The sequence below is a fragment of the Coloeus monedula genome, assembly GCF_965178545.1.
Source record: "Coloeus monedula genome assembly, chromosome: 2".
NCBI lineage: Eukaryota > Metazoa > Chordata > Aves > Passeriformes > Corvidae > Coloeus > Coloeus monedula.
In genome coordinates this window covers 33,553,318-33,575,042 of record NC_138782.1, presented here as the reverse complement: position 1 = coordinate 33,575,042, position 21,725 = coordinate 33,553,318, and the positions used below count along the sequence as shown (strand labels likewise).

At 40.8% G+C, this 21,725-nt stretch overlaps 1 protein-coding gene across 1 annotated transcript in view; it reads left to right on the top strand.

The window, feature by feature from the left end:
* Nucleotides 1-21,725, top strand: part of GLP1R (glucagon like peptide 1 receptor) — a gene marked incomplete at both ends in the record, with an annotated part of 78,522 nt that overhangs the window by 50,138 nt on the left and 6,659 nt on the right. The window contains 6 exons of the mRNA XM_082302457.1: nucleotides 872-978; nucleotides 4,382-4,535; nucleotides 6,033-6,192; nucleotides 14,676-14,736; nucleotides 18,875-18,944; nucleotides 19,650-19,738. Coding sequence (XP_082158583.1) covers nucleotides 872-978; nucleotides 4,382-4,535; nucleotides 6,033-6,192; nucleotides 14,676-14,736; nucleotides 18,875-18,944; nucleotides 19,650-19,738 — 641 coding nt within the window. The remainder of the gene's footprint in view (nucleotides 1-871; nucleotides 979-4,381; nucleotides 4,536-6,032; nucleotides 6,193-14,675; nucleotides 14,737-18,874; nucleotides 18,945-19,649; nucleotides 19,739-21,725) is intronic.

Sequence of the window (21,725 nt, the reverse complement as noted above, 5' to 3'; positions counted from 1 at the left end):
CATTTAGACAAAGATACATGCTTAGAGATGAACTAGAACAGTGAATATGAATGTGCCTTGGAGCCTGAGCAGTAAGGGTGTGTTATTCAGAGCTGCCTGTACCTTTTCAAGTAATTCTCTTCTCTATAAGGATTTTGGCCAGAATTTTCAGGCAAGGATCTCAGTAGTCATGTTTTAGTGAATCTGATGAGAGCCCCCACTGCTCTGGTCTGCCCCAGGTCGCTCCCTCTCAAGCAGTGCTGCAATACCCAGGTCATGAGATGCTGTTGAGCTGTGATTTGTTCCCAGGAGGTTGCATAGTTGAGGCAGAAGACAGATTATTTGGGGGGCAGAAGAGGGTTTAGCTGTGTGTATGCAAGGCATGCTTTGCCTCCACATCATCAAATAGGACCTGGCTTGTTGCATTTCTAAGTATACATGAGCACTCCCCTCATTACTGCAGTAAGGAGACTTGCTTGAAGTGCTCAAGTCTGAAAAGATTAGGTCTGCTGTTTTTACTGCAGGTCTGAGTTGTGTCTTTGCTTCCTGCCATCTGTTTTAAGACTTGCTTGTGTGATATTTCATATCTCTAGAGCTTTGTTATGAAATAATGTCAGATTATCTATTTTTCTAGCTAGGCTGCAAAACTCAACTATTTGAGGGAACACCTGGGAGCAGCTGAGGAATTAAGATTAAATTTTTATTTCTTTAGAGCATATGGAAAGTGGAAGACTGATTTGATATGTGCATTTAAACTTGAAAGTAGGAGAATGATTTCTGGTTGTCATTAAGAAAGTTAGAAAGTAGCTGGGAGAAAAGAACTGAAGGCCATGACCTCTCTCTTTTCCCCCTCCACTTTCTTGTTTTTCTTTTCTTCTTTCTATGCTTTCAGGATGCACCAGAAGAACAGCTCCTGAATTTGTCCATCATATACACCATTGGATATGCTCTTTCCTTCTCTGCCCTTGTAATAGCAACTGCCATTCTTCTTGGATTCAGGTAACTGGTGAAGCTTTGAAGAGAGTGGAGTAAAGGTTTTATGTTTTTCTATATGACAGTATCAGACTTTGACAGAAACATTTGGGGGTTTTTTTCCCTCCTTTCATCACCTCATTATTTCTCTATCTCTTGTCACTTCTGTGTTCCTTCCTAAAATAATTCCTTCTCAAAATGCAAGTAAAATGGCCAAATTTTTGCAGTTACCCATATGAACATGTGGAACAGGTACTTTTTATTAGTTGGAATATTTTGTTAGGCTAGCTTTTAGTTCAATGAAATTTCCACTGGGAGAGGTGGTAAAAGAGAGATGCAAGCATTCCTCCATGGTGTCACCTTGCAGATGAGGCACAAGTCTGAGAAGGGCAAGGACATTTAGGAGAACAATTTTCACCTTGCCTTGCTTGGAGTTACACAGAGCATAAATCTCAGTCTGGCCTTTATCCCAGCCCTCACATGCCAGGTGTGCAGAAATGTATTTTTGACACAATTTTCATTTTTGGAGAACTTTCAGAAATTCTTATTTCTTTCACAATATGGAAGAGAGTCTAATTTGAAACTTGAAGAATTTATGTGAAATAAATTGCTGTCAGCTGGCCATAGTGACATACTGAGTTCATCCTGGTTTGCACCAACAAATGCAATGGAGCATTTGAAAATTCAGATGCTCTTGGTTGCACATGCCAAAAATACACTGTGTGTGTTTGGTTAAAAAAATAAATAAAATAAAAAAGCCCCAACCAGACCAAAACACAACTTTGGATTCTAATAGGGGTCTTTATTTTTTACTCTGTAAATGCAAGACATGTTGTGACTCCAGCCAGATTTTCCTTCAGTTTGGGGGTGCTGAACACAGGAGGCTGATACTTAGAAAACACAAAGATGAGATCCTGTTCTGTTGTGGGAAGGACGTCCCTCTGCTACGAAGTCCTGCTCCTTGCTTCTCTCTACAGCCAGATCCCATCCCTCTTATGTACTGATGAGGCTGCCTCCTAAAAGAGTGTAGTCTTCCATCTCCTGGTACTCTTATTTGAAATCAAGTCAGGACCTTTAAGTGCTCTGATCCTTGAGAAACTTCCTTCCCTGACTGAAGAATTATCATTGCCAGTTGATCATTTGCTCTGGTGCCTGTGCTACACTTTCAGGAAGGCAGTCCCTTTCCTTTCTTCCCTTATGCATTTAAAAAGGTCAGTCATGCCTTTTAACTTCCAATTTCCAAAACTAAAATGATGCAAGCCTTCATATTGTACCATACGTTTTAGCACTGTATTATCCCTTCTCCTTCCAGTGGAGAAGCATAGGTGGGCAATATCAAGGAAGTTTTAAAATGACTGCAGAAATCCAGAGACATGCTCACCCTCTGTGAATGCCATTTGATAATTATGATTTGTATGTGTTGTACCTGTGCTACTTTGGGACCTTTCTGAAAAAACACCAGATGGTCTTGAAGTCTCCAAATGTCTCCCAGGATAACTGTTTTCTCCTCATTTCACCCATCAATGACACTTCTTGAGTAATCTTAGCGGCCCAAATGTAAAGGTCACAGAGCACAACCATATACTTTTTGAATGAAGGAAGAAAGGATGTTTTCTGGCAGGGAACAAAGAGCAAGTTTGTCACCAAGGGCTGGTAGGAGAGAGGGAATTTGGATGCCCTGACTTTTGTGGGGTGATGCTTCAGCATTTTTTGCTTCAGCTGTGAAGCAGGGACTGGAGAAGTGTACGCAAGTGTGTGCTTCTCATTTTGAAAATGAGGTTCCAGGGTTGTGTTAGAGGTACCAAGAGTCTTGTTAAAACTATGCCATCAATCCATTTTGTGTTCTCCTGTCTAAGTTGTTTACCAGGAGGCAACTTGGTCCTGGATTGCATGAAACACGAGACCTACCCCTATGTGAAATGCAGTTTCTGGATTCTGGCTGGAATCTCTGCTCTTCTCCCCAGAGCTGCTCAGCCTCAACAAATGGGGATCAAAATCTAATTCAATGGCATGCAAATACTGATGGGCCTCTTTAAGTTCTTAGACTACAGAATAACCTTTATATTTGTCTTTAAAGATGATACTACAGAGGAAACAGTTTCTCTCTAGAGTCCTATTTGGCATCCTCCAGAAGAAATGGAAGGAAAATCTGTAATTTCAGCTGAATTAGGCCCATAACTTCATGACTCAAACAATTTGAATAACTTGCATTGCCTGTGGCAAAAATACTCAGTAACTACTTGCAACCTATTTTCTTCAATTGCCTAATTTACATAACTCTTTCAGTCAGATTGAAATGTGTAGCAGTTCTGAAGGGTAGCAGCAAATGAATTTTGAGTTGAAGGAAAACAAATATTAATAATAGGTAAGTTTTGAAATAAATTGTGACTTAAAAGTCCCAAAAAACTACAAAAAATTCTATCTGACCTTTGAAAAACAAATTGTTCTTCAGTGCAAACCTCTAACTTTCAGACCAGGTCAATTTTTCTACCAAAATTATTTATAGAGCTGTAAAAACCAGACATTTAAAGTATACATTCACTGAAACTTTTACTGGAATAATTGCTGATTACTATATGTTACATCTATCTTTTAGCATATTAAAAGTCATTCTCAAAGTATCTTCCTTTGAAGTAAAGTGTGTACCCTTGCAGAGCTGGAAGAAAAATGTTTGTGAATAAGGCTGGTAAGCTATTGGCAGCACTCTGCAACTGGATGCCATTTACATGACTGCAGTTACTTTTGCTATCCCTTAACATGCTTTTTTTGACAAGTAGCAATTTTATTGTCTTTGCAGTTGGCTGCTGAAGTTCAAGAGGATTTTTTTCTTTGGTTTTTTTGTTTTCAATTCTTAATGCAGGGGTGAAAAATCTGTTCCTTTTACTTCTACAGAAAGTATGTATAATTTTCCCAGGAGGCAGTTCGAATACAGATTTTTCTCTTGTTGTCAAGGGGTAATTTGCAGGTGGATGTTTTTTCATTGTGGGTTTGAGCACAGCCAGAAGCTGCACTGCATACCAGTCCTGAGCTTTGCCAAGGTAAACTTGTGCAGTGACACTGGGGTCAATTCGAAGCAATTAGCTTCAGCATTATGCAGAACTTGACTTTTTTAGTCCTTTCGTATAAGTCTTCTGAAAATGACTTTATTTTTACATTTTATAAGCTTTTGAAATATTTTTTTCTTAACACGCCTATCTTCTTCCTTTCCCCAAACATTGGCTTTGTGGGCTGAAGTTTTGAATGTGTTTTCCTTGATAGTATTTTCCTCCCAAAGACAGTTTGAAATCCCTACAGCCATTCTCAAGTTACGGGGTTTTCCTCTGGTGCCTTCTGATTTCCTACAGGGCCTGTTGTTCCTTTCTCAGTCCTGTGTGAGATGTTGCATCTTTTATGTAGGTAGTGGATCATGACTAGATTTTTATTTTTACAGACATCTACATTGCACAAGGAATTACATTCACCTGAACCTCTTCACCTCTTTTATCCTCCGGGCTATATCTGTTTTCATTAAAGACTCAGTGGTGAAGTGGATGTACAGCACAGCCACACAAGAGTACCAGTGGGAAGGACTTATAGCCTTCCAGGTAAGGGCAGACACTGTGGCCTTTCTCAGGATATTGGAGTCATTACTGTGGTGTGTTTGCATGACAGAGGTCATGAACTTAATTCTTCAGCTGATGGCATGACATGTTTCTCTACCTGTGGGAAGTTTGCCCCCACTAGACAGAGGAACAAGAAAATAAATATATATATATATATATATATATAATATATATATATATATATGTACACACATCTATATATATACATACACCAATGCCTGAATCTTCTTCCTGTGCTGAAGTTTCATTTCTTTCTAGCAGTGACAAGAGGGCATTTATTTTCCTAAGCCAGCACCTTTTTGTGATAGAGCTGTCCATCTGGTCTAATGACCAGATAAGTTGGTTGTTCTTGGTCATCTCTATATAATCTCTTGGTGACAGGAAAAAAAGGAAGCATCTGATTAAAATGAAAATTTGAAAGCGTTTGGAAAAGCTTTGGAGGAACAGGCTAATTAATACTTCTAATTGATGAGAGAGGATATACAACTCTTTTGTAAATATGATGAAAGTGTGCCCTTCCCCATTTGGATTTGGAATGCAAAATGCACTTGAATCCTCGAAGAAAGGTAGCTTTATTATCTGTATAGCCCTTGTAATTCTAAAACATGGGTATGGCATTTGCTGCTGCAGTACAGGGTGGGAGCTGTAAAGGGAAGCTCTCCTGATGCATCCTTAGTACCCATCCTTTTCTGACACTGCCTAAGGCAGAAGTGCTAAAACGACTTAGTCAATCTCATATGATGGTTGATTTTTTTTTTTCTCCTCTGCAATGTATCGGTTGCCAGAAAATAGCATTGTAAAACACATCTTAAATGGTTTGGAAATATTTGTATTGGATTGTCAGTCATTTCTTCTTTCCAAAAAGCATAGACTTTATGATTTTACACACGGTTTACTCAAAGTGGTTTCATCAGGTCTGATGGATATATTAATTAGGTAATTGGTTTTCATACTTATCTAAAGCCCTGCTGATCACCTCTGTAATTTATCAGCAATGAGAGAATTTGCACTTAAATGGGGTGCACTGGGCAACACTGCTGTCCTATGAAAATATCCTTTGCTTTGGCAAATAGTCAACCCTATGGCATCCACTCTTTTCTTTTTAATAGAGAAATGCTCAACTGCAGAATAGAGTATCAAGGAAAGGGAAAGATTCACTGACTGTGGTTGATAGAGTACCTTTCACTTGTTCTTTCATCTGTATTTGTGCTTTTCAAAATATAATACATTGCTTATTGAGGAGAAAATACAGAACATGTACTTATTTTTTTTAAAGGAGTAATGCTGTTGAAAGCATCTGTCTGTTGTGTATAGCACCTAATACTGGCTTCTGCCCCTTCAGTAATAAAATACATGATTAGTTTAGCAAGCTTTTTTTTGAGCAGCAAGAGTAGGAAAGAGAACCAGTCTTTTGGGTTAATATATTTTGATTCTCAGTCTCTGTTGCATTAATTTGGGCTGTGCTTTGTTCCATCACAGGAATCACTCAGCTGCCGTTTGGTGTTTGTGATGATGCAGTATTGTGTGGCTGCAAACTACTACTGGCTGCTGGTGGAAGGCATGTACCTGTACACACTGCTGGTACTTTCGGTCTTCTCTGAGCAGAGGATTTTCCGCCTTTATCTCTGCATTGGCTGGGGTGAGTTGCTTTTTCCATTTGTCCGCCTGTGGCTGCACTGGCAGATGTATAACAGGAAAAGTCGTGTGTCTGTCCTAGTGCTGCCCAACTTAAGTCCTGCACTCTGCATTCCCTTTTTGTTCCCAGTCCCTTACCTTGTTTGAGCTGGAGGGTGTGCTCACAGCTCCTGGATGCTTATGGCACAGAGGCTGTGGGACACTGCAGAAACTCACCAAACCAGTGGCAAACTACTTTTCCTGTAGGACATCAGCTTCCCAGAACAAATTATGTGTGGGTGGTTCCAGCTGGGTGTGGAGTTTTCTGGGCTGCCCTGCTTCATCTCCTGAAAGTTTCCCATTGCTTTTAAAGACATGTTACCTACTTGTGGTGCAAAATAGCAATGATGCTTTGCATCTGGGCAAGGATAACAGTAGAGGAATGGTGGCAGCATGAGGCAGGGTGATGCAAAGGGGCTGATGAACAAGGGGGTGCTAGCTGGGAGTTGTCAGGTTGGCTAAGTGGGCAGTGCAGGTCAAATAGGGATTTTCTGGGAAAAAAATGGTCAGGGTGCATGTGCCATGGGCATGTGTGTGCTTGAAATCAAGGACTCTGATGCCCTGAAATCAGTTGGTTGAGCAAAGGTCACCTTCTGTAGAAATGCTAAAGCTTTCTTTCACTGTACAGCTCACCTGAAAATACATTACAGTTTGGGATGAATCCTAGTTTTGGAGTGATCTTGCATGTACTTTTATTGCATTCTCTCCCTTCCTCTTCACTACCCTCCCCTTTTGGTGGAATCAGGCGACTTTTGGAAAGATGAAAGTAAATCCAAGTAAATACTACAAGTGCCTTCACAGATGCTCATTTGAACATTTAAATTGCTTTGACTCTCCTCCTCTCTTTATGGATTTCATTTGTGACTATTTTAGCAAATTAGTTCACTGGAAAAAGGCATATAAATGTCTTACTGTAAATTACCCAATTCTACTGAAAATCGATATATAAGGAGGAAAGGCTTTTGGACATATTGATAGGATTAAATATATAAATGCAAATAATAGCAGTTTCCTCCTGGAGTTTTATTTAAAGTTCTATATCTTCCATATTCTTTTATCTTGGGCATGCAGCAAAAGCAGCACCATTTTGTATAACATTTGAACTATATATATTTTAATCAGACCCTCAATTCAATTTAAAAAAAGGGGGAGAGGGAGGTATCCTGAAGCACTGACTGAGGTCATGAAAGGAAATGGAAAAGAAATTAGAACAAAATTATATCTAGTCAAATCCTGAGGGGATCGTGTTCTTTTGTAAGAAAGGGTTAGGCTGCTTTTGGTCTGAATCACTTTTATTTAGAGTTTGTCTCCTGCAAAAGAAGGCAGAAACAGGTGATAATTATTTTGGTTTTGTTCTTCCTTTACAAAGCTTGTTTTACTCTTGTATATTGAATTTCTGGATGAGTTTGTGGAAATGAGCAGCAATGCAAGAACTTGGTACTAGATATATGGGTTTCATCCAAGCTTTCTAGAAAAGCTCCGTCCATGCCATTCAGTTGTTATCTGTACAGTTTCTTGCTCTTCCATATGTGTCTGTATGTGCAAACCTTGCCAATGATTCTCCACCTTCAAATGGAGAAGCATCTGCTATTTCAGTGCTCCCAGATTAGTTACACCAGATAACACTTTCATCTCTTACTGGGGGGAAGATACCAAGATTTTTCCCTTTCTTTCTGCTTCTTCATTGGTGATTCCATTTTTTGGGTGCTCAAGTCCCTCACCAGGTGACTTTCTGCTGTAGGCAATGCTCAGAAGATTTTTATTTAATTTGATTTTTGAGCTGCGTGATAGCCTCAGTGTAAGCTGAGGCTTCAAAGAGAGACAGTTCCTGTTTGAACTGAGAGTGTTCTTCTCTTTGAAATAATTAATCAACTGTAAAAAAAAAAGTGGAACAAAAATAAAATATTTATTTGTTTGTTGGAGCTGGTTTGATGCTCTGACCCTTTGTTCTATTAATGAGTTGTCTTCTTACAAGATAATTTTTTAACTTGTTCATTTCTCATCATTTGATGAATATTTACGTATAAAAATTTTATACTTGAATTGCTCAAAAACATAGTCACTTCATGTTGTTATTTCTTACAATTATAAATGAAGTCTGTGAGCACTCAGACATACCAGAGTCTGCTCTCCTGAATTCCAGGGTACTGAGCTTGATGTGCACCCTCCTCACTGCCCTAAGGATCTTGAATTCCACCATCTCATGGTGACTGCAGCTAAGGCTGCCCTTGAGCTTCACATTCCCCACCAGCTCCTCCTTGTTGGTGAGAACAAGGTCCAGCATGGCACCTCTCCTCACTGGCTTCTCTGTCACTTGGAGAAGGAAATTATCATCAGTGTGATCCAGGAAACTCTGGTATTTCTTATGCCCTGCTGTGTTGTCCCTCCAGCAGGTATCAGAGTGGTTGAAGTCCCCCAGGAGGATCAGGGTTTGTCGCTGCGAGGCTGCTCCTGTCTGGCCACAGAAGGGCTTCCTGCTCAGGCAGCCCACGAGAGACTCCCCCTATAATGTCACTTGTGCCTGTCCTCCCTTTAATCCTGACCCATAAGCTCCTAGTCAGCTCCTCATCCATCCCCAGGTGGAACTCCATGCATTCCTGCTGCCATTGATGTTCATGGTGAAATGCCCTCCTGCTCTCCCTTGCCTGGCCTTCCTGAAGAGCCTGTGGCATTCTGTTCCAACACACCAGTGAGGAGCTATCCCACCATGTCTCTGTAATGCCAATGAGATCATAGCAGGTACTGGCACTATCATCCAACTGGTAGGAGTGGGGTAGATTAAGGATCCCCGTCCCTAGCAACTTTAGTTTAAAGCCCTCTTCCCAGGCTTGGCAAGCCTATGACTAAAGGTTCTCATTTCCTTCTCTGTCATATTCATCCCACAGTAGACCAATTGTTCCAAGATATTCCAAATACATTTTTGCTATATGATAATATTAGGTCAGTTCTAAAGTCAGTTATTAGACAGTAGTCCATTTATTTTGAGTCCAAATGAGCAATTACTCTTCGCTTTTGAAGTGTTTATAAAGGTAAAAGTCTGTTTATCTTATGTTACTGTACTTAACAACACCTAGAAGTTATAAAATCTTGATAGACCTATGGAAACTAATATAGTTTCATAAATTGGGAGTCATTTATACTGACATCATGTATATTGATAGGATTCTATAAACCTTCCCTATTACTTGTGAGGTAACTGTATTCCTAATGGCCACTTCCTTGCTGAGATTTCATGCCATACTAGACTTTGAGATGGCAGTGTTGCATTTTTCCTATTTCATTTAATGTTGGATATGTCCTGCTTATGTCTTCTATTTCTTTGTCAAAGCAGACTTTCATACATTTGTGTCAACCTTAAGTTCCACATATCTTACTACAAAAACAATTGTATAGTCCATTTTCAATGCTGTTGGAGGAAAAAAAAGGCAAAACCACTTAGCAGCATCAAACCCCCCAAATTTTTAATAGGCTAATGGACAAGCAGGTAGGTGAGAGGCTTCCTTCACTCTGGGGGTCAGCACAACAGCAGCTAAAACAGATGTTGATTCACATAGTTGTTTATGCTTGCAGAAAAGAGAATCTGTTGCTGCATACTGTTGGTACCTGGTGCTTCCTTGAGAAATCCTTGCCCATGGATCTCACTTTCTAGAGAGAAGAAAACACATTTGTAAGAAGGGGGTGAAAACGCCCAACCTAACTACAGGGATCAGGATCATTACTTTTTTGTTTTGTTTGTTTCTCACTATGTGCAGACTGGTCTGAGTCAGTGTCCAGGACACCAACCCAGCGTTCATCATGTCTGAGCCCAAGGGAGGAGTTGCTGAGCCTGACTTTGACTCTCAGCTATCAGTGCTGTACTAAGTAGTCTCTGGAGAAGAGCAGTTTGTACTGTAATGCTGCTGTATCAGCAGATTTTAGTGGAAAAGGGACCTGTTCACATTTAGGAGTAGGGAGGAGGGAAGAAGGGGGAAACAGGAACATCCCACAGTGACTCTGAGTGACATCCAGACGGGAAGAATGACAGGAGAACATTTTCAGCACTCAAGGCTAAGAAGAAAATGCAAATAAACAGCTAACTATTCTCTGTGCTGCTGTGGCAGTTTTACACCTAGTTGCACTTGCAGCAGGAAAATTGCCATAAAAATAAATAATCTGCTTCCTTCTAAGCTTTGGCAATCCAAAGTTGCTCTAAGGAAGGATACTTCGAGGAATGAAGCTATTAAAAGCAGGAATCCTGGCTAGGGCATCAAAATCTACATCCTGATTGCAAGGAAGATCTGACTGGAACAGAGCCAGTAAGAAACCTTCTTTTAGAAGCCCAGTATGAGCTCACTGTAGCAAAGGATGCATTCGTTGCACTGACCTTCTTTTCTGTTTTCAAATGAAAACTGTGTTTCAGAGAAGGATGTAAAAATAGATTTTGTATCCAGACTGATCTTGGTAGGAAGTACATGTCAGGAATTCCACTTAATTGTCTTCACTCTGTCTTCTAGATTCAACTCTTTTGTGTTTTTCCTTACTTCAGAAGAAAAACAATGTTCCATCTTTTCTTCTCACATCTTTAGTGCTTTTACTCTTTGTAAATCTACTAATATTTGTTTTTCATTTCTTTCAGTTCCTCATCACATCATTCTTGCATTCATTCATCAATCAGTTGATCAAGTCAAAGTTTCTTGGATGCTTTCTGAAAGAGGAATGGAATTGTTCTGACAGCAGTAGTGTCCTACTGGTTTGTGTGCCTGATTGTCTAAGAGGTTGAACTTACCACATGTGGAAACAAGGGATATCAGGTTACAGCTGAGTTACTGAAAACAGTCCTAAAATGCTGTGTTCAGAGTATGTCCTTCTTTAAGTGTTTCAGCAGGATGGCAGTGCTTTGGTCCTACAGAGACAAATTTACTTCAGGAAGAAGTAAATTGCCGATTAGAGATGTGAGGATGAGGGGAGCCTCTCTTGCTCCTCATGCCTTCCCTGAAATTGCCTCTGTGTAAAGAGAGGTACAATGCAAAGCTGCAAATACAGTGTGTCTGAATGGAATGGAATGGAAACTTGCTTGCACGTGGAGGTAAGGGAAAGAAGATGGCATGGAATAGCACCACCTGCTGACACCTCTCATGGTAACGGGGACTTCGTGGGTTCCAGAACACACCTGAGCTTTTCTGTTTTATTACCAAAACATCTCAGACCCGTTAGATGAAGAGACAAGCTGCTATCAGCACATGGTAACTTCCATTAGCAGCCCCAGGAATTTCTTGCCCCTCTCGTTAGGGATAGTGGAGTATTCTGAAAACATCAGCCTGTGCAGATTTTCTCAAAATTTCGTTCTCTTACCTACCCCATCCTTTGGTCATTCTGAAAAATGACTGGTTTTCCAACTTTTTTTTTCTTACTGTGGAGACATCTGGCCAGGTGTAGAATATATAAGCTAGAGTGAAACTAAGTAGGTCATGCTGCTTATTTATGCATTGGTGTGTTAAGATGTTGATTTGGCAGTTCCATTACTTTCTCATAATCCATAATATGTATTATTATTGCAGCCTATAATTCAGATGCCCAGTCATTTGAAGTTGAACTTTATTAGCTGAGCTGTCAGCACGCTTATTTCCTGGTACACTTGACAGATTTCATAATCACCATGTAGTGTTCAAAGATTTTGGGTCAGCTATCAGCCTGCAAGAATAACTTTGCAGAGTTTATCATGAGCAGGCTGTTGCAGTTTCTGGCATCTTCAGAGTGATGCAGTACAGAAGAAAAAGTAGATACTACCATTTCCAGAATTCAGAGACCTTTCTCTGGTCAGTTCATCTAGGAGAAGATCAATCTCAGAGCTTTCTGTATGACAAAAAAGCAAAACCAGAAAGAGTTCAGCCTACACCTTAAATAAATGCATGTTATAAATGAGTGCAGTTTTTTTCTTGGATATCTGATATACTTCGAATAACAGCCGTAGGAGAAAGAAGGGCGGGACTGGAACTCAAATGCATCAAAAGTGTTGTTCCATGACTGGAATACAGCACTGATTCTGTTAATGAAACATAGTCATCTGTGGTGTTTATTCGAGGAGTTGTACATGGTTTATGTCCACTGTCTGCTCAAACCAGACAGAATTTTGACCGAGTGAAGTAGCCAGAATTATATATGCATTTATATAGGCTAATTAGATATCAAGATTGTTAATTAGTCATTGGAGAGTCTCAGTGATCCTTGCAAACTGCAGCTATTGCAGAGATGCTTCAAACTTGCTCGTATGCTGTTATGGAATGGCTTCTACAAGCTTGAAGTGAATTAGGGAATGTTCTTGGGGCAGTCTCCTCTTCAGATCTTCACTAGGGCTTTGGCAAGCTGCATGTATTCCCATTTGCTGGGACTGTGTCCCAGACAGTCTCCAGAGCCACCCATTTCTCAGGACCAGGCTTTGTGAATTTGGTAGATGTCAGGTGGTATCCATGTAGTAAGGTTTGAACATCAGTGCAAACTCATGTGTGTATTGCACTGTTAAGTCTTGTTGTCTCAGACTAAAATGTGCATTGCCAGCATGGAAAATAGTGTGACTGATGGTGCTGCAATACCAAGACACCAGTGGTGTGCATCACAAGTGGGAGTGGGCAGAGAATGTTGAACAAGTTGTTTTATATGTGCTATTAATTTGTATAATATTTGTATAGCTGATGCAATTCTATTATACCAGCCTCCCTCTAGTTAGGCTCTTTTGAAATACAGTGTTAATAATACATTCTCAATTCAAATGTTAAGTAATTTGATTCAACATGGAGAGATTTCTGATGTATCCAGAAGACAGAGATAACCTACAAATCATTATTGTTATCACTTGATCTATCAAATGATATATCCACAGACATACAGCCTTTGTGCTCTCAGTGTTCATATCTTATCCTGTAGGTTTCATATTAAGATGTCTAAATGCTTAGCAAAATCAAGAAAGGAATGATTCAAACTATAATTTGTTTTTGTGAATCAAAGTCTCATTTGGTTTGGAAGTGGTGTGCAATGAGCCTGTTCTTATTCTCTTCATATTACTGTCAAGGCAGCATAGAGTTTTTTGGTAACTTTGCTCCCAAAATACTGGGTATTCTCAGTATCAAACACATCCATGGAACATGGTAGCTATTTGCCCAAGTAATCTCTACTCAATTCATTATCTTTGCTATTATTCTAATTACTGGTATTCTTTCCTTGCTGCTCTTTATTCTCTCTTTTTTTTATTATTAACTGATTAAGGAGAATATTGTTATTCTGTGTCTGTAGTATTTAGCTGTTCTGATAGCAGAGAAATTCTACAGTACAACAAAAGAGAAGGTTTTTTACTGATAAAACCCAGAAACGATACTGCTTGAGGTGTTCAGACTGCGGGAGATCACCAGTTTCCCTGTGGCTTCTGCTGCCATGAACTGTGGATTTGCCCTGTGCAGAACTTAACTGCTGCAGCCTGATGTTCTTACGGTCCCTTGCTTTACTGGTTCTTAAGAATAAAGTAACAAAGTACACTAAATGTTGCTCTTTCTGTACAATGCACATGCAGCATCAGACACTGTCCAAGGATGAATTAGACCATCTTGGTCTATCCTCTGGAACAAATTCCTCATCCTGCCTTTTGAGTCACAACCTGCTTTTCTTCCTTGTGCGCTTTTTTAACATTCTCTGTACTGAGTATTGGTTGGTAGATGAACTTCAAAACTACTTTTGTGATCTAGGCTCTTCATAAATGAAAGAAATTAATTAGAGAGCCTTTGACACTGTAAAGCAGGTAATGAGTGCTAGCTTACTTGGCTTGTCTCTCTGCCCTTTACACCCCAGCTGAACTGACCAGCTGTAGCCCATGCACTGACAGGTGAGGGTAGGGCCAAGCCTCTCCTCACTGCCACAGCTTTGTCTGCTGTCTTTGCTGCAGCCAGTCAAGTCCACGCCAGTACCATAGCCAGAACTGGGACTTCTATGGGTGGGGAGTACACATGTGGGTGTGCCCACATTCCCTCTGCCATGGGGGGCTTGTGGGGCTGGGTGTGCTCCAGCCTCGACACCAACAGACAGCCTGAGCTTGGTCCTGCTTGACTACAGTGGGTGACCCACAGGCAGAAATATGGACACAAAGGTTTTGGTCAGAGCACACTGCACCCCTCTCTAGCATGAGTACAGAGGCTAGTAGAGCTTCCAGAAATTAAATTCCCTTGGCCCCTCTGTGAAAATATCCACAGAATAAGTGGTGAATGCCTGTTATGGGGCAGTTGTGTTGTTCATTTTTCACGCCTGTTGGGAACAGGGTGGGAGCCCACTAGTTCTGTTCATGGCCATCTGTGTTGGATAGGAGCTGCAACCCTGACACCCACTAATTATGTTGCTCATCATTATGGGGGAGGCAGGGGGAGTTGTTCTCCTCTCTGCTTTTTCCAGTCTCAGTGTCAATGTCAGCCTTGTCTCCTCTCTTTTCAGGTGTGCCAATGCTGTTTGTTATCCTCTGGGGAACTGTCAAGTACCTTTATGAAGATGAGGGGTTGGTTTCGTTCTGATTTTTATCGCTATCTCATTTGTGCTGTATGTGTGCACCAGCAGGTCATTGTTTGCTTTCTGTTCAGTGTGGTTTGCTTTGGCAATGTGCTGAAACATCACATAATTGCTTCTGTTTTGTCTGAAGGTCTTGCATAACATTTCAGAAAGGAGCATATGTTTTTTTCTATCAGAATTTTCTGCATGTCTGAATGAATCTATTCTTTTGCAGGTCAAGGAAAGGTATGTTTTGTTTTTCTGTACTTACAGTATCAACAATAGAAGTCATCATACCCAACCAAGACCATTCCTGATACTGTGCCTTTGGCAATAGCCTTTACAGTTGTTTCAGAGGAAGGCAGCAACCTCCCACAGGATTCTGCCTGCGATTTGTAGTGATTAGCCTATGCCTAGCAGCAGAGAAGTGATTGCCTTTTCTTGTTTAAGCTCCCATTATTTAGATTTTCTTAAAATAAAGGCTCATTCTCTGTCTGCTTATGTTAGTCTTGCTGGAGTCAACTATGTCACGCATGAGACTGCTGTAGAACACCAAATACTTTTTGTCCATTTTTACCATGGTGGCTGTTCAGAAAAAAAATTACCTTGGTATATGCTTTATATACCAAATAGCATTGTAGTTTGTTGGGGTTTTTTTGATTTAAAAAAAACAAACAAAAAGGAGGAAAGTGGCTTCTTCTTTTTAGAAACAGTGGCTGCCTAGAAATATTTGGGTAGCTTTCTTTGTGATGAAAGAAATAAATTTATGCTCTTTCATTTTTATTATTAACTTATTATTTAATGGGTTTTCCTCTTACTTAGTTTCCAAACTATCCAGCCAGCACTTTTGTAGAGGATTTTTTTTTCCTTTTCTTTTCTTTTTTCTCCCAGGCAGAATCATTGCTGGAGAGATGCTGCAATGTGAAAATTCAGTTTAGTCAAAGCTACCCCCAGACTGTTTTCTGGTGTTTGTGAGTATTAAGAACCAGCTTTTTTGTGTGTGTTCCTCATAGTACTGAACCAGTTCAGTCAAAGCGGCCTTTTCTGGCTTAAGCAATGCTAGGATTTTTTGAATTTCCTTTTCAAGGCTGACTTGATGATATTCTGTAGCAAGATTGTGGCTGTACTGATGTACTGCAAGTTTTTTTGACATTATCAGAATAGGTGTAAAGACCATGCAGCCTCCAAACAGGCGACGTTGCATGGGCATATCTTCCTACTGATGTAGAAAATGTATTCAAAGTGCTCATGCTGAGCCGCTCACATTATGTGGTGCTCAGAGCTGATTTATGTTTTCTGTTAAGGAAAACTGTCACTCACTGCCTTCAAGCAGACCTTAAAAGGGGCAATTTTGCACATTATTGAATTTTCTAAATCTTGTCTAAATATTTGTAAAATACAGCAATAAATAACCACATGCAGCAGCTGCTCTGAAAGGCACGATTTCTGTGCCTTGGGCAGGCATTTGCTGGAGCAGCCAGGGGTATCTTTCATGCTGTTTGCCATAGCTCTGTCACCATGCAGCAGGCTGTAAATTTCATTTGTGATTTAACTACTTCCCTAGCTGTGAAAAATAACTGGAAATAAATGTGGTCAGGGCTGGGAATTTGAGGCAGTCCTGTGAACATAGCAATTGGAATAAAGGACTGAAGCCTGCAAGACTTGGTTGTACACTGGCTTCTTCTTTCCTTACATGTGCAAGTATAAACTCCTTTAGCATGCAATTACTGTTTTCAAAAGTAAGCTATTGAAAAATATTTTGTCTAGATTACAAATACAATTAAAGGCAAGCTCTTGTTCTTAGACTGTGCCTAAAAACCTGATGCTTACACATTTTTGCTTCTGTCTGCAATTAAGTTTGTGAGCAAAACAGTCAGCCTTCAGTCCTTTTTTTTTCCATTCAGCTGTAGCAATTCAAGGTGAAAATTCAGTGTTTTCACTTTTAGAAGGGGAATACTGGATTGATAAGCAAAGGCTGAAACATCTCAGTAGCATTTTTTTCGTGGGACAAACTCTCCATTCATGGCTCTGAGGCTATTAGTTGCCAAGCATCTTCTAAGTGGTGCTGGGCAAACTGTAGGGCTAGATCCCAAGCACAATAGATATTGGTGTATTTATCAGTGTGGCAATCACAGAAAGCACAGATGGGCAAGAAATCACATAGAGATCTACCGATTTTATTTTCTGGATGCTTCAATAGTCATGACACCTTAATTGACCTGTAATGTTTTTTTTATTGCACATACTTGTATAAATTTAAAGGTAGCTAAAATTGATTTGTGCCACAGGAAGTAGATTAACCCACACAGAAATGTGGGTTAATGTTAAGAATGTTTCTCAGCCTCTGTTATTACAAATAAGTTTTTTAATTGCGTCTGCATCTACTGCTGCTAGTGAGAAAATCAGAACTCCACTTCCAGCCACGCCTGTTAGCCCATCAATCTTGAGGTGTTCAATTAAAATTAATTTCAAAGGCTCCATGAAGCTGGCTCCCAGTCATGTGTACCAATTAAGAAGTTCTGTTACTCACATTCTGGCTCAGGTACACTGACTGCACACAGTCTGCATGCCTTTTTTCTCCGATACCTAAATACAATTGAATTGGAGGCTGTAGAGCTGCTGGTGGCAATAATATGCTTTTTGTATGCATTAAACTGAAATTGAAAGAAAAATGAAATCCCCAGCCCTCCTCAGACTGGCAGTCCCTGCAAGGGAACGTGGAATTGCCACACCAAGCTGCTACACTTTCCTCTCCAGTACCTGAGCACCTGTGGGTGTCTGGTTGTAGCATGGATCCCTCCCACGTGCTGCATGGTTTGCTCTTTTCTCTTAGACTGTCCCATTACAAGGCTGGGGAGGGTTTCAGCTGCACCAGCATCACCCATGCTGATCTTTCATAGGCCTGTTACAAAGCCTTAGGGAAAATTGTGCATATGTATGTTTTGGCAGAACAGATTTGGAGATGAAGAGAAAGCTTTTTTTGGGAAGGAACCTCTGTTTTATGTAGTGCTGTGTTTCGTGGTTTGTTTCACAGTCTGTGTAGCTGAGAAACTTGCTGGCTTTCCTGGTGACTGTTGCTTTTGAGTAATGCTGAGCAGGAGGCTAACAAAGTTATTTTATAGAAATATTAAGAATGCTGTCACTGCAGCAGCAAGTGAAGTGGCACATGAGCACTGCCCTAACACCTGGGCCATTGTGCACAGACAGGGCCCATCAGGCAGTGGTGGTGGCTGGCTGTGGCCACTGGGGGACCAAAAGGAACTAGATGTACAAACCCTCAGTGTAAGAGTCACTTCAAGCCAGTGATCCCGAACTGGGGCTGCCATGACTTTTCTTGTCATTTTTCTCCCATATTGCTCAAAGAGACAGGAATTTAAAAGCCAAAATGAGACTCATGTGGAAAATGAAGTATTATATTGCTGCAGCATGCTACTCACTTGGCAGAGGGCTTAGGTCAGCAAAAGTTAGGAACTGCTGCTCCTGTTTTTGATGTTACTTGCTTATAATTTTTTAACTCCCTGTGGGCCTGAAACCTTGTGCATATGCAGTGAAGGAGCTGGTGTTTGAAGATGCAGTTGCTTTCCCCTGGTTGAAATTAGTAACTCCTTTTTGAAAATAAGGACAGATAAAATAGATGACTGATCTCAGTACTGATATGAGAATAATGATGGTAAGTAATGGGATAATGAGCTAACAAGCAATTAATAAGATGATCTGACATTGGAGACTAATAATAAAAAACAGTGCAGGACAAGGAGGCTAGGAATGACAGCAGGAAGATCAGACTCAAACAGATTTCCCCCCTTCTCCTTTCAGCCAAATGACAAATTTGACCTTGGTTTTAATGGAGTGAATCTTCACAATTAATGGATGAGAATTCATAGCAAATTGTGGAGGAGAGCTAGCCATTAGTGGGCAAGAAAGGCCAGTGAATAGTGTCCAGTTGGATTATGATAGCTGCAATAGTACAAAGCATTCAGTGTTTCTAAGAAGCAGATGCATCTGTTTCCATGTCAGCATGATGTGCTTTCCTAGGATCTAGTCCTTAATATTGTTTTCCATCTGCATTGCTGGAACAGAATGAAAAGCGAGAGATTTTAGTAATGTACTGAAACTTTTTCTTCATCTCCTTTTTGTCCTCTTTCTAGTTGCTGGACCAGAAACTATAACATGAATTACTGGCTGATCATCAGACTGCCCATTCTCATCGCCATCGGGGTGAGTCTGAGACACATGCTGTGTCCCTGAGAACAGCACAATATGGTACAAAGATGCACACGTGGCCATTGTGCATGTCCAAAGGCTAATAACCTTTGAGGCTGTTGACATTTTCATTCAGAGATGTGATGTTATGAAACCAAGTTGGTTTCTGTCACTGAAATTCCAGACTAGCATTTTGTTTCTTTAATTTGGCCACATGCTGTGATGTTGTAGTGGCAGGACATGATAACAGAACAGCATGGTGCAGCAGCGCTGTTAACTCTCCATGAACAGAAGGTGTGAAAGGTAGTTCAGGGAGACCAACGATACTATCTCAGGTACTGGGCTACGAAAGAGCCACAAAATTTGTGGCATTGTGTAGAAATGCCCTGTTCTGCAGGCACAAGACTGTATCAGGCTCAGACCTCCAGACAAGGCAAATGGGCCAGCCCACACCTTTAATGTGTCTCACTCCCCAGAGAGTAAGTAGGGTCCCCTGCTTTGTGTAATGAAGTGCCTGTGTTTTCAAGGGTGGCTTGTGCATTCACAGTATGTATTTAGACCACAGTTCCTTAGCAAGGAGTTGAGTTCTGTAGTAAATTCTGCAGCTGCTGCATAGCAGGATGCACAGAGACTACACATGCATACACAAACCAGCCTTTTTGAGTACTTACGCCCATGTGTTTATTGGTGGTGATACAAATTCTTTTTTCACTTCTCCAGGTAAATTTCCTCATCTTCATCAGAGTTATATGCATCATCATCTCCAAACTGCAGGCTAATTTGATGTGCAAAACTGACATAAAATGCAGGTATGTCATAAGGTGGTCTGACACTTTTTGTGCTCCTCAGAATAAAAGCAGCCAAGGACATACATGAACAGAATGTGTTGACAAAGGTGGTTAAAGATCACAGCCCCTGAGTAATGGACAGGTGTGGTGTCACACATGGGTGTAACTGCTTGGACAGTGAGTCCACAGAAAAGCCTCAGGGAAGCCAGGGCAGGTATTTCATCTGTGTTATAAACAGAAGGCTTGATGTCTGTCATGTTAGTCTTCCATTAGACTGGATGAATATTAATTAAGCAGATACTTTTAAAATACTTGCAGCATATGCAAGTACTGAATGTTAGAGTCCTTGAAATCACTCAGAGGAGGGCAGCAAAGCTGATGTAAGGGCTGGAAGGAACATCCTGTGAGGAGTGGCTGAGGACTTTTGACTTGTCTAGTTTGGAGCAAAGGGCTCTCGGGGATGACCACATTGCCTTCTACAACTCCCTGAGGAGTAGAAGTGGAGAGGGAGGTACTCAGCTCTTCTCCCTGGTATCCAGTGATAGGATGTGTGGGAATGGTTCAAAGCTATACCAGGGGAGGTTCAGACTGCACATCAGGAAGCATTTCTTTACTGAGAGTATGGTAAAACCCTGGAACAGACTTCCTAGGGAGGTGGCCAATGCCCCAAGCCTGACAGTGTTTAAGAGGCATTTGGACAGTGCCCTCAAGAACGTGCTTTAAGTTTTGGACAGGTGGTTGTCGTAGGTTCCTCCCAACTGAAATATCCTATCTTTCTCTAATTTGAACAAAATACTATGAATTGGTAGAAATAAAAGCTTTCACTTCAAGGAAGACGAGGTGGGATCATTTTGAGTTTTGCTTCTTGTTCTTCTTGCCAGTAGTTACTGGGACAAACTTTTAATCTTAAATGCGTGAGATGTTTCAAGGGAAATGTCAGGGCTATCACAGAAATACTCAGTTTTTGGTTTGCAGGCTTCAGTCTATCCGTGTCTGAATTCTTCCAGTTATTTAATCACCTTGCTAAGATTCATGGTTGCATCCTTCATTTCTGCATCTTGACTGTTATATTGCAGTCTGAAAAACAATGTAGGAATAACAAGTTAGCTCTTGAAGTGTAGAGCTATGTGCTGTGGTAGCTGGACTGCTGCTGGCACTGGACTTAGCTACTTTGACACTGGGTGTTTCAATGCTACAGCCTTCTAAACTAGAGGCAGCATGTATTTTCATGTGTTTTTATCAGCGTAGAGTTGCTGTGTATGTTACCTGCCTTCTTTACCTCACATGAAATTTTGGAAATCCTAATGTGTCTTGAGAGTTGAAAACAAAGATGAGGACCTAGGTCTGAGCTGGAGGCTTTTATTCCAAGCCCACTTGTAGAGAAAATGGAGTATTTTCAGAGGGTCACAGTGAAAGGACAAGGGCAGAGGTCACAAGTTACAGCAAGAGAAATTCCACTTGCATGTCAGGTGAAAATAAATTAATGGTCAGAGTGGTCTGATGCTGGAGGAGAGGCCCAGAGGGGCTTTGGAGGACCTTGGAGATACTCAGAACTTGGCTGGACACAGCCTTGAGTAACCTGCTGTGAACTGGAGTTGGGCCAGGGACTTCCAGAGGCGCCTTCCAACCTGAGTGATTACATGATTCAGAATAGCAGCCAATAGCCCTCAGGATCTACAAAGGTCTGACAGCCCTGCTAACTGAGTGATTTTGTGTCTACTGACTTGTCTCAAAACAGATTGCTGTGAGATGTTGGCAAGTTCTGTGGCCCAGGAAGCTCCCACATGATCCTCATGCATCTTTCACTAACCTGTTAGGTGGCTGGCATGTATGTCTATCTAAAAAGAGTTAAGGATCGTTCTTGTGAATTTTTTCCTGTGGTTGTGTACCTTGAACTCTCTCACAGGTGAAAAATAATTTATTTCAGGTTGGTTTGTCTTTCATCCTTTGCTAGCTGTGTCTTTGAACTTGCCATCACTCATTTCAAGACAGTTTGATTGCTTTGACA